At 37.8% G+C, this 14074-nt stretch overlaps 1 protein-coding gene across 1 annotated transcript in view; it reads right to left on the bottom strand.

Annotated features, from left to right (window-relative positions):
- LOC122042406 (serine/threonine-protein kinase PBL34-like) overlaps nucleotides 1-14074 on the bottom strand; it is a 38688-nt gene that overhangs the window by 13861 nt on the left and 10753 nt on the right. The window contains exons 2-3 of the mRNA XM_042602516.1: nucleotides 1269-1588; nucleotides 1060-1195 (exon numbers count right to left, since the gene is read on the bottom strand). Coding sequence (XP_042458450.1) covers nucleotides 1060-1195; nucleotides 1269-1588 — 456 coding nt within the window. The remainder of the gene's footprint in view (nucleotides 1-1059; nucleotides 1196-1268; nucleotides 1589-14074) is intronic.

Below are 14074 nucleotides of genomic sequence, written 5' to 3'. Positions count from 1 at the left end.
GAAAATATTTTGTTTATTGTAGAAAAGTTTAAATATCCTAGCATAAACTAGCCTAGCATAATCCTCCTATAAATAGAAAAGTTTAAAAATAATGTAGAAATGGTAAAAATATCCTAGCATAAACTAGCCTAGTTATGGAATGTCTAACAAATATTATGTGGTAGATGAAATAACATAATGTTAGTATCATTGTTTTTATGATCGATATTATATCTTTGAATTCAGAATGCATGTCTACTTATATATGAGACCACATGTTGTAAATGCATTATGTGATGCCTCAACCGCTATTCTTTGCTTATGCTTCTTAATACCTCCAAGCATAATAAACTAATACTATTGAATAACGTATACCTTCATTTTAACATGAAAGTTCACAATAACATTGTGCAATCATTTAAAAAGTAACACATCTGAATTGTACACATAGCTATTAAGTAATATATTCAAAGCGAGGATTATGAGAGAAATATAAAAGGGAAAAAATGTTATTAGATAAAGGATAACCAAATATAAATAGGTAGGGTGATAAGAAAAGTGTTATCCAATCCATGATTTGATGGCTCCCCACTTTTATTCGTCAGCAGGTCATGATCATAAAAGGATGATTTTATATGTGGTTGTTCATCACTTTTTCTACAATCCCTAATTCTGCAGCAAGAACTTAACTGATAAGTGTTTCTTCTTCCTTGCCTTGAGCAGATCTAGTCGATGCACATAGTCAAGATGTTTGTGTTAATATCATACAGGTTGGAGAGTTATTTATATTATATACATATTTTGTGAAATTTAATTTAATTTTAGCTAATTTTTTTCTAATCAAATATGAACAAACTTATGTGAAACTCCCTTCACAGAACTCTCCCCTCCATGAAAGGCACTCAAGTGCACCCGTTTTTCAATACTGGTACACTTATTCACCAATACAATAACCCATTTTATTATGGCAGGTTGACCTGTTCTTCAATACTCAAGTGCACCCCTAAAAAAAATGACTAGAATGGACATAATATTATAGGGAAGAATAAATTAAAATTAAATTGATAAACTTCTACTCACTCCGGAAAAGGTGGTTTTCAAGACTTCCTCTAGACATGAATTCATAGACAAGAAGTCTCTGATCATCTTCAATGCAATAACCTATCAGCTTTACAAGGTTAGGATGATGTAATTGTCCAAGGAAGTTAATCTCAGCCTGCATTGCATGAATTTCGGTCAGTGAGAGATTTCCTAGTTTATTGTAAATGCTTGGAAAAGAGAGTACTTACAACCCACTCCCTATGACCCTGGAGTGCATCAGGCTTCAGACTCTTGACAGCAACAGTAAGACCTGTGCCTGGTTTTGCAGGAGTTGTGCCATTCTCCTCTATCCATCCTTTGAAAACATATCCAAATCCACCCTCCCCAAGAATACTGTCTGGTCGAAAATTACCTGTAGCAGATTTCAGCTCCTGGAAAGTAAATTGAAGTAATTTATGAGATGTTTTGTCCTCAGATGTTGCATCTTGATTATTTTCCTTCGAGAAAGCAGACTCATGAGAAGAGGCAAGTTCACGGTTGCTAGCATTTAAATATCTTGTCTCAGTTGCTGCACACAAGAAACAAATTTGAAACATTTAGTCTGTGCTTAGATGTTCAAGCTTCATATCACAATCAAAGAAACAAATATAGAGCAATAGCACTCATCTCTCTCAAAATCTTCAAAATAGCAAAGGAAATTGAAAAAGAATAATACAAATTTGTATATGATAATGAAATAATGTTATCATAAGCTTGTTTTGGAATCAGAACTAATCACTCTTCTTTCTGAGTTCTGACAAGTCTATAATTAGTTTCAAGTGGGTGTTCACGGTTAATATATTTCCTGATCACGCAATAGACAAACTTAAAGTTTGGATAATTGCAAAACTTGACTATCTTGGCACAATCTCTTATCTGGCTAAGGTTACTTACTTCATTTCTTCTTTATTATAGAAGTTAGGGAAATTGAATTGATATTGTAGTATATAGAATGTATCCATTATATGATAATTCTAAATATAAAACACCTAAAGTGGGACTAAATTCACTGCATTAATAAGTCTATTAGCATAATACCTCTAGCACTCAAAGTTGGAGCATCAGTACTATACATGTCAATTGGTTATATGATATTAGAAAGGTTCACACACAAAAAAGTATTCCTTCACCTCTAACTAGCCAGTACATCAACAGAAAGAGAATGATAGAAAGAGATCTCAGGAATCACTCTCAGGCGGGCTTCTCCTTAAAGCAGCACATATAACATATGGTATGCAGAAGAAAAGGAAGGAAAACCATTAGACTGGGAACCTAAGGATGAGAAAGAAAATGAGAAAAGACCAGAGAACAAGTATCTCAAGTGGACTTCTCACAGTAGCATTGTATACAACTGCACAGTCAAAATAGATGAAAGTGGAGAGGAAATGATCAATGAGGATCATGGGGTCATTGTGGCATATACAATAGCATGCAAATATAAAAGTTGGGAATGAAGATGAGTAGATCTGAATGAAAAGGAAAAAGACATGACATTGGAGAGAGAGGATGCTAGGAGGAGAGAATTCCGCTGAAGAAATAAGGAAACAAGAAGAAATTGTTGTGAGAGGAATTTGAGAACAAAGATATATGAATTTCTTAAGGAATACACGAGTCTAATTAGATGCAATAGATATGTTGGATGAGCAGATGTTTCTATTGGACCCCCCAAGGGAAGACAAGGTGACACTTGGTTACCCCAGAAGGGCTCTTTATAGTAGAATCGGATCTGATTCGGGCTAGAGAAAATACTAGACAGTAAAAGACAACAGAACATCCATCAGTGAGAAAAAACAACAATAAATCCAACAGAGAAGCACACAAATAAAGCAGCACTCGTGGCAGCAACAAGCAGTCTGTGAGGGTGGATCTAAGGGAGAAGCAGAAGACCAAGCTAGGTGTGACATGATAAACTGAAGGAAAGAGGCAGTGGATCTTCACTGCCAAGAGTTGGAGATGTCGCAACTAGGAGCCCAATATGGTGCAAATGGCATCGAGAAGAAGAGGGGCATCATGAGTTGTGATACTTGAACACAGCATTCACACACACCATACCCATGTCGATACAACATAACACAAATGCAGATATGCAATAAGAGACTGAGACTCGCCTGTGAAAGCAAGCGGAAGAAGAAAAAAATGAAAGAAAATTACCTACCTATGACTCATGTTCTCGTGTTGTGCTGGGAAGAAGTGGAGTTAAATGGCGTCACACAAGTCTAGGAGAAGAATACAATTATGTCACTTGCACTAAGGAGATTTTCAGAGTTTAATGGTGTCAAATGCAATGGTGAAGTTTAATGCTCATGACACTACGTGGTGAACTTAGCTCACATCAAGAGGAAGGAAGAGCACAAGCAGCAAAGTGAGAGGTGGGATTAGGGTTGGGGCATTGAGAAATAAAGGTTATAAATTAATTAGTTATGTAGGGTATATTGAATATACATTGATATGTTATATACTTTATATATAAATATAACTTATAAACTTATATAAGTTATCACTTACATATTTTATGCAATTTAAAAGGTAGTAAGTTATTTCAAAAAAAAAAGAATTAAATAAGTTAGAAAACACAATTCATATGTGTTCAATAAATAAAGAGTTATATAATTAAATAAACTATTGATTATATTAGAAGTTATAATAAACATAATAGCATATGAAAGTTAGTTTTTCTAATATTTGATCAAATATTAGTATTTAAATTTTTATTATAATTGTGCCTCCAAACTCATGTCCTAAATTTAGAACTTTTTTAGTGAGTCTTCATGTCCTTATTTTTAAAAAGTCACACATCTAAATTTTGTATTCAACATGGATATGGATACTCTGTCCTGAGTTTGAGTAATGTAGGTAACGAGTAAAATTAGCCCTGACAGTAGTAATATAGGTAACAAGTAAAATTAGCTCTGACAGTAGTAATGTAGGTAACAAGTAAAATTAGCTCTGACTACTGTCGTGATACATAAAAATGTTAAGAAAGAATGAAAGAGTTTTGCATAAATGCACAACAATAGTAGATGGTTGAGGTTAGAGAGAAGGCACAAGAGTAAATTTTCTCATTGTTTTTTATTGATGAACAAACAACCTATTTATGGGCTAATGCATATCTTAAAACAACTTAACCATTACCCCACTAACTCTTCAATCATAAACATCAATTGACCTACTAACTCCTCATCCACTAACCATTAACTCCATAATACATACATTAACCCATTAACTTCATAATATAAACATTAACCCTCTTATCCATAATACAAATATTAATCCACTAACTCCATACAAACGTTAACATCCACTAACCTTTAATCATGAACACATTAACTCCATGACCAAGTCAACATCTACATCTATATATTATATTTTATCAACAATACCTCATATGACAGTCTAATATGAGTTAAACTTTGAAACTCCATGCAAAAACACCAACTTTCTAAGCTTCTGAAATGCAAGAAAATTCAGAGGCTTTGTTAGTATCTCAACAATTTGATCTCACTTCTACATTAAATAAGATTAATGACTTCATTATTTGTGAGATTCCTCAAAAAATGATATTTGACATCTATGTGTTTACTTATGTGTTTACTTCGACTATGTAACACTAGATTTTTTTATAGCTTTATTTGTTGAACTATTGTCACAATAAATCTGAGTAGATCCATCCTCTTAAAAATACAATTCTTTAAGGATTTTCTTTAGCCAAATAGCTTGGTAGGCACAAGGTGTTGCACTAACAAATTCAATTTCAATTTCAATTGATAAGCAATAATAGATTGTGTCTTTGATGACCATGAAATAGCTCTAGTCCTCAACATGAAGGCATACCTAGATGACCCAGATGTGCTTTTTCGATCATCTAAATCTCATGCAGAATCACTATTTGAGATTGTCTTTTCTCTTTTCTTGTAGAACAATCAAAACTCCTTAGTACCTTGCAAGTACTTAAAATTCTTTTTGCAACCAAGAGATGAATCTTAGACAATCTATGTGCCTACTAATACTTACAACATGTATCTTGTTGTTAAGTACATTAAACTCTCCACTTTGTAAAAAGTGTCGTCAACCATCTTTCCTACAATATCTTTGTTGAGCTTTACTCCAAATTCAAATGGAGTCCTTACAAGTCATCTAAGTCATCTGAATCCTATCCAAGATTTCTTACACACACCTTTTTTGAGAGAAAAATTTATCTGCAGAGAAACTTGCACCACTTCAATGCCAAGGAAGTAATGCACTATACCAAGATCTAACATCTCAAATTCAGTCATCGTGATTTTTTTTAAATTTTCAAATATACATGTATTATTTCCTGTGTAGATTAAGTATCTACATATAAACAAACTATTAGCCACTTCCCTTCATTTTCAATGTGAAAAGGGTATGTTGATAAGGGCATTTTTGAAATCCGTCCTTCAAAAAATAAGATTCTTTACAATTATACCAAGCTCACTGGGCTTGTTTTAATCCAAATAGAGTTTTCTTTAACTTATAGACTTTATGCTCATTAACAAGTTTCACATAACTAGGGGTTAATCGATAAATACCTCTTCTTTTAAATCTCCATAAAGGAATGTTGACATCCAACTGAAAGATAGATTGTTAAATTTAGTGTCATACTCTAGAAACAAAGTAAAATGTGTAAGTGAATTATCATCTTGGTTAATTCTAGTCAACTCATAATTAGTCATCTATGTTGTTCTTTTTGGTAACAAAAGGTGGAATCTGTCACCCCAGCGACCCCACACGGTCGACCCCACGACCATCTGTGAGGAGGTAAATCGGGAAACTTTGGCTAGTGTGGGGAGGGATTTTTTTCTTCGATTTTGTCGAGATTCAAACCCTTACCCTATGCTAATTGTTCAAAGCAAAACCTAAAATCTCGTGTTATAGGAACCCCACGAGTTAGGCCTTTATATAGAAAAGAAGATATACACCAAAAGACACAAATATCCTTTTACTTATTCTAACACTCCCCCTCAAGCTTAAGAATATAGATCATATACACCAAGCTTGTTACATATGTAGTCAATCCAGGGACCTCTAAGTGATTTAGTGAATATATCTGCTAGTTGATCATTTGAGTTGACAAAACTAGTAGATATTTCTCTAGATATGACTTTCTCTCTGACAAAGTGACAGTCAACTTCAATATGCTTTGTTCTCTCATGGAAGAACGGATTTGAGGCAATATGCATAGCGGCTTGGTTGTCACATATGAGTGACATTTGTGTAATCTCTTCAAACCTTAGTTCCTGAAGCAACTGTTTTAACCATATAAGTTCTTGACTAGCAATAGCCATAGCTCGATATCTTGCCTCTCATTCTGTTTTTTGCTTTTCCAAGAAATAAGGTCACCTCCGACAAATATACAAAATCCAGAAGTAGACCTTCTATCAGAGGGAGATCCTGCCCAATCTGCATCAGAATACCCTACGACTTGAGTATGTCCTTTGTCTTAATATAAAAGACCCTTTCCTGGTGCACCCCTGATATATCGAACAATGCGAGTCACTGCATCCCAATGTTCTTTGCATGGAGAGCTAAAGCGACTTACTACACTCACTGCGAATGAGATATCCGAGCAGTGTGATGGGTAGCTTAATTTCCCTACCAATCGCTTTGTCAGTTCGGGATCTGAAAGAGCTCCCCACGATTTGGTAGGAGCTTGACATTAGGATCCATGGGATTGTCAATTGTTTGAGTTTAACATTCCTGTTTCTTCCAGAATATCCATTGCATACTTCCTTTGGGATATAATGATCCCATCTTTAGACTGTGTCACTTCTATCCCTAGAAAATATTTGAGTTTGCCGAGATCTTTGATCTGGAAATGTTTGAAAAGATGTTGTTTTACTTGTGAAATTCCAAGATGATCATTACAAAAAATATCATCAACATAAACCACTACATAGATGCAACCAGTAGATGAGTGGCGATAAAAAACAGAATGATCAGCCTCTCTTGGCTTCTTGACTGATTGAGTAAATTTCTCAAACCAAGCTCTCGGTGATTGCTTGAGACCGTATAAAGATTTCCATGGTGAAAACCCACTTAATCCCACAGTCCTTTTCCCTGTTGGCAGTGTAACATCTTCCAAGTATTATTCTTTTAAGGCTCTATGTCTAAGCACAATTGCCTTCCAATAGACAGAAAAAGACGCACAGAGGACATCTTGGCAACAGGAGAAAAGGTGTCGCCATAATCCAATCCAAATACCTGAGTATAGCCTTTAGCGACAAGACGAGCCTTAAGCCGATCAATCGTGCCGTCTACACCAACTTTCACCGTAAACACCCATCGACAACCAACCACTGACTTCCCAGGAGGTAGAGGAATGAGGTCCCAAGTCTCACTGCTCTAGGGCACTCATTTCATCAAGCATAGCCTGTTTCCATCCTGGATGGGCAAAGGCATCACCTGCAGTCTTTGGAACAGAAACAAACGACAAGGAAGACAGACAATAATAATAGGATGGGGAAAGACGATGATAGCTTAAAGAAACATAGTGAGGAGAAGGATTACGAGTGGAACGCATACCCTTTCGAAGTGCAATAGGAACATCAGAGTCAAGAGATGGGACCAGAGGAAACGACGAAGGACTTGGCTCCAAAGATGTGCCCACAGCAGTGTCAGTGTTGGTCGCCGGCAAAGCAGAACGAGGACGACGCTAATAAACCTGCAAAGAAGGAGACGAGGTTGGAGGTGATAGAGGCGCCTCCGGAGGATAAAAGATAGTCACTAGTGCAGGTGGAGAGGGGGGAAACCTCGGCCTGTGAAGCGGAAGGACCGAAAAAAGAAACCGACTCAAAGAATGTGACATCAACAGAGATGAAGTACCGACGAAGAGTAGGGGAATAACACTTGTACCCTTTCTGAGACCATGGGTACCCAAAGAAGACACACTTATGAGACCGAGGAAATAGTTTGTCAATGCCGGGATCAAGTGCATGAGCAAAACAAATAGAACCAAAGACCCGAGGTGGTAGAGGATGAAGGGACTGTTGTGGATAAAGTACCTGATGAGGTATTTTACCCTGGAGAGTGGATGAAGGCATGCAATTGATGAGATAACACGCAGTAAGTACGACATCACCCCAAAACTGATGAGGGACATGAGAATGGAGAAGAAGAGTCCGAGTGGTCTCAAGGAGGTGACGATTCTTGCGTTCTGCAACCCCATTCTGTTGAGGGGTATGAGGGCAAGACGTGCGATACAACACACCATGAGATGTCAAGAAGATACGAAACTAAGTAGACAAATACTCGCGTGCATTATCACTTTGTAAAGTTCGAAGGGAAGTACCAAATTGAGTTTTTATTTCAAGGAAAAAGGATTCAAAAATAGAAAACAATTCTGAACGATCCTTCATTAGATATAACCATGTACAACGGGAAAAATCGTTTATAAAAGTAACAAAATACCTTGACCCCATTGTAGAAGAAACACGACTCGGACCCCAAACATCAGAATGAACCAAAGCAAAAGGAGACATAGCCTGACTCTCAATACAAGGAGAAAAAGAACTACGAACATGCTTACCTAATTGACACGACGCACAAGATAAAGACTCTAAGTGAGAAAGACTAGGATGTAACTGTTTCAACTTATTAAGACCTGGATGTCCCAACTGAGCATGAATAAGAAGTGGAGATGCCGCCGCCGAACTAACAAAAGAGGGTTGTTGAAGCCGATATAGACCATGAGATTCACATCCGAAGCCAATCATCCTCCCCGTACTCCGGTCCTGTAAGGAAACAAACGTTTTAGTAAAAGAAACAACACAATCAAGAGACCGAGTAAGTTGACTTATCGACAATAAATTAAAGGAAGCTCCGGGAACATAAAGAACATTATGAATGGAAAGAGACGGAGAAGGATGAACAATACCAATACCCTGAGACTGAGTTTGGGAACCATTGGCCATGGTGACCATTGGTAAATAACCGGAAGTAGTGAGAGAAGAAAAAAGGGATTTATTACCAGTGATATGATCAGTGGCCCCAGAATCAAGAACCCAAGGATCCAAAGAACGAGATATGCCAGAAAGGAAGTACCAGCGTCTGCAATGGTAGCAGTGGAACCAGAAGCCTGTCGATCCTCAAACCATTTCAAAAGTCGTTATAAGAAGGTGTTGAAGTCGAATCGGTGTTAACCGTGAAGTGGAAGCTGAAGAAGTAACGAACTCGAACGATTGAGCAGCGCGAGGAGGGCGACCATGTAGACTCCGGCATTTATCAATCGTGTGTCCCGGTCGGTGGCAATGATCACACCAAGGACGTCCTTTGCCACCCTTGCGAGGTGGAGGTCCTTTGTGTCGAGAGACCAAAGCTGACGAGTCAGCAGGAACGGAAGAAGGCATCGTCAAGACTTTGGTCGGGACACGGAGAAGAGTCGCCCGGTATTTTCCATGGTAGCTTCGTGGGACTGCCCAAGATCTGATCACGTCGAGAGAATAATGCCGACGAGTCAATATAAAGCCAAAGACATCGTCAAGCTCTTCAACAGGATCGGTCGCAGGTGGGAGCAGTTCATTGAAGTCACAAAGAAGGCTAGAAACTGAACCTAGATAAGTTGACATTGAATCCTTAATCTGATTGGCGCTGAGGATGGTCATGAGATCTTCACAAACTTGATAGAGTCGTCGAGAGGTGTTTGTAAAGAGTTGTTGAGCTTGTGTCCAACAGCTTTGCAGGTTTTGTGAGTACGGAAGACATTCCTAAGAGATGGATGGATGGTGGCTCGGATAATACAACATAATTGAGCGTCGACCTTCTTCCACAGAGGATGATCGACGTCTTGAACATCTTCTTCAATTTGAGTGAGATGTGTCTCATAACCCTGTCCAACAAGCCAAAACTCAATGTGAGATGCCCAAGAGATATAATTTTTACCATCCAACTGCTCGGGAGAGAGAGGTGCAGTGATATGGTTGGTAAAGATTGAGGTATCTGGTTTTGGGGCACCAGATGTAGTCATGAATAGAACTGTGAACCCGGCTGTTGGAATATACGAAGTGAGCCTGCTTATGCTAGAAGAGAGGGGTTGTTGGTGACGCAGAGGAAATCAGCGTGGCGTCGGCGAAGAGGGCAGCTGGAGTTGGATTCCAGCCGGCATGCTGGCACTTGAGAAGCAGGAGGTGCTTCTTCTGGTCACTGGGTACAGCGCAAAGAAGCGGAAGGAGATACAGATGGTGCACTTGAGGCGAAGAGATCGAGATCGCAGCAGCGGCGGCAGTGACGCGGAGGAAGACCACGTCACTGGCTAGGGATCCTCAACGACTCGACCACCAGAGGTATTCAGAACAGCCGTACCTGAGAAGAGGGCGTGGTCAGCAGCGCAGGCGCGCCCGAGGGCCGGGTCGATGTTCTCCTCGTCCTCCTCAACGCGGCTAACTCCACCGACGAGGGCAGCAACAGAGGCGGAGGGAGAGTGGGTGCGGCGGCTCCGTCAAAGAAGAGATTCTCTTGGAGGTGGGTGCGGCGCGAACTCCGTGCGGTAAGAAGGTGTGGTCGACGCGAGAAGAAGGCGTCGGGAGGTATTGGTCGTACCGACTAAGCACGAGAGAACAGGAAAACTAGGGCACAGGAATTCGGCGCGGGGAAGAGAAAAAGAAATTAGGGTTTTGGCTCTGATACCATGTTCAAAGCAAAACCTAAAATCTCGTGTTATGCCTTTATATAGAAAAGAAGATATACACCAAAAGACACAAATACCCTTTTACTTATTCTAACACTAACAACTATGTCTCACACTAGCCAACTCAACCCTGCCCGAGGGCATCTATGTTGTTCTTCCTCTTTGAACATGTGGTGACCTTTGTGATTCAATTGCAAGTAGATTTTGATCAATTATTGGAATATTCAAGTGGCTTCCTCTTTTTGCTCATTTTTGTAAGTTGCTTCTCTTTCTCATCATCATCAAAACCTACAGAAATATTTTCTTTAACATCATTTGAATTCCATAACCAACTAGCTTTTTCATCAAATACTACATCACAGCTAATAAAAAATTTCATGGTGGTAGAATAATATAATTGATAAGCTTTTTACGTATTACTATAACAAAGAAAATGCATTTTTCACCTTTATTGTGTAGCTTCTTTCTCTTTTCATTGAAATATGGGAATAGGCAATGCACTTAAAAATCTGAAAATAACCAACCAAAGGTTTTCTTCCACTCCATGCTTCCACTAGTGTCATATTTTGGATAGAAAGTGTGACTTCTATATAATACATGAATGCTCCAATTAACTACTTCTTGTTAGGATGTATACTAAAAGTCTAGCTTTTTTATGAACATTTATTTTGAAATGAGAATCACAATGGTCAAATGTCTACATTTAGTTAAATGCAGTTGTCCATTTAATTTATATTGCAGATAACATGGTGTGTGGAGCCACACAGAAGATCATGTTATCAGTTCCTTATAAATTATAAATAGTAGCTCACGACCAAGATGGATAGGGACAAACCATTGGAATGGTTGTAGTGTAATTTGATATTAATTTATCTTGACTATAAAATTACACTAGTACACTATGTGTGTATTGAGTAGGACCATTTGATGTTGTTTCTTTTTATACTGATTGCATAAAAGAACAAAACCTCTGTTATTATGGATGTGCGTACTCTTAATCCCGATATAATAACAAACACATATACTTAGTATTTATTTCTTTAATTTATCAAAGGGTGAGATTTATTCAGTTAAATCAATAGGCCCGATAAGTTGGGAAATAATATTATTTATATGGTGTGTTGTTGATTATAAAAGGAAACTGTGTCCTAGTAATCTAGGTTGATGATGTCCCCTTGAGGAGCTCATAAGGATTATCATGTAAACCCTACAGGTAGACTTAGTCCGACATGATAATAAGGTTGAGTGGTACTACTCTTGGAGCTAGATGTTAATTAAGTGAGTTGTCAGTAACTCATTTAATTAACGGGCATACGATATCTTAAATACAGGGAGACTAACACACTCATGATAAGAAGGAGCTCATATTGTAATATGAGATTGGTGCGGTAGTTCAATAATAACTCTTTAGTGGTATGAGTTATTATTGATGAACTTGAGTTGGGTGTTCGAGCGAACACGGAAGCTCAAGTCCATCGGGAGGCCAAAACAAATTCCTCCTCTTGGTCCCTGTTATAGCCTCTATAAAGCCTCGCATTCACCCAGTTTACTTATTACCCAAGAATGGGTCGGCCACATCCTTGCTTGGAGCAAGGGGGCCGGCAAGCCTTGCTTACCCAAGAGGGGCCGACCAAGCCTGCTTGGTGCAAGCAAGGGTCCGACCAAACCAAAAGAAAAAAAAAGGAGGAGATTTTTTTCTCAACAGAATTAGAGATTTTTTTAAAAAGAATTACGTTGATTCTTTCTTAGAAATTTTCTAAAAAGAATTACATTAATTCTTTCCTAAGAAATTTTTTAAAAAGAATTATGTTAATTCTTTCCTAAAGATTTTTCTAAAAAGAATTATGTTGATTCTTTCTTAGAAATTTTCTAAAAAGAATTATACTAATTCTTTCTTAAGAAATTTTTCTAAAAAGAATTATGTTAATTCTTTTCTAAAGATTTTTTCTAAACAAAAATCTATTACTATTTCTCCTTTTTTATCTGGGGCAAAGGGTTATAAAAGGAGAGGAGGTTATGCCACAAAAATCAATCAATTAAGAATTGATAAGTTTTCTCCACAACCAAAAACTCTCTCCTTTCCCTTAAGGTCGGCACCCGATTCTTTCTTTTCTTTCCTCTAGGGTCGGCGCCCCACTTCTTTTCTTCTTCCCTTTTCTTCCCTCTAGGGTCGGCGCCCCATCTTCTCTTGGTGGCCGGAGCTTGGAGGAAAAGAAAACAAAGAGACGAAGCACCTTGGTGGCCAGCGATTTGGAGGCGAAGAAGAAGAAGGAGGCGTTCCTTTCTTTGCATCCTTTTGTGGTAGGCGGCTTGGAAACAAAAAGGGTTCGGGTGTTTTTGTCTTGGCAGATCGTTGCCCACACGATGTCTAAGAAGAGGTGAGGAATACGACAAAAGATCAAGAGGTCTTTGTCTACGAAGAAAGATACAACTAGTTATTTATTCCGCAGCACAACTAGTTTTGTTTTCTTTGTATGGATCCTGAAATACCAACACAAGAGGCTAGCGATTTCGTATTTTCGTTTTTGTGCTTCGATTTTGTGTTTCGATCTTGTGCTTTGATTGAGGTCTCTGTAGTTAAACCTAAGGTTACTGTGAGAAGTTTAAATATTCAATTTCTTTGAGAGACTTTGTCTAGGAAGTGGTGGATGATCTCATAACCAAGAAGGCCTAGTGTCTCGCCAACGACCTGGAAGTCAATCCTTGAAATAGATATTTAATCAACTTCTGTAATATGGTTTAACTTCTGAAGAACACAAGGGTTGAACTTAGAGTAAAAATGTTAAGTTTCGTTTCCATTCCAAGTTTAACTTTGAAGAACGAACTTGGAGTAAAAATGTTAAGTTTCGTTTCCAATCCAAGTTTAACTTCTGAAGAGCACATGGGTTGCTAGGAAAAGTTCTGTGCTTGTATAAATTTTTTTTATAGGGAAACAGAACGGTATTTCAAGTAGCACCCAACACTTCTAGCCAAAAACCTTTTGGAAAACTACTTGTTGTCAAAAGGTTTTTCACCATATTCATGATAGTGTAATTTTTCCTCTCGCATATATCAATCAGTTGTGGTGTATAGTGTGTTGTAAGCTATCTTTTGATTCCATAATTTTCTCAAAAACTTATATATTATTGTGAGTTGTATTCTCCACCACAATCTATACAAAGAACTTTAATAGGTTGTTAACTTCTTTCTCAACAAGTACTTTATAGCTTTTAAATGCTTCAAAAGCTTCAAATTTTTCTTGCACAAAAATTTTGCAACTACAATCATAATAATATATTCTTTGCCTCCATTATAACGTGGTGTTATTGTCCTACAAATATCGAAAAGGACAACTCCAATGTCGCCTTCACTTTCCAAGATATTTTCTTATGA

This window comes from Zingiber officinale, chromosome 2A, assembly GCF_018446385.1.
Source record: "Zingiber officinale cultivar Zhangliang chromosome 2A, Zo_v1.1, whole genome shotgun sequence".
NCBI lineage: Eukaryota > Viridiplantae > Streptophyta > Magnoliopsida > Zingiberales > Zingiberaceae > Zingiber > Zingiber officinale.
Note: the sequence above shows the minus strand (reverse complement) of the source record. Positions and strands in the feature narration are given on the sequence as shown.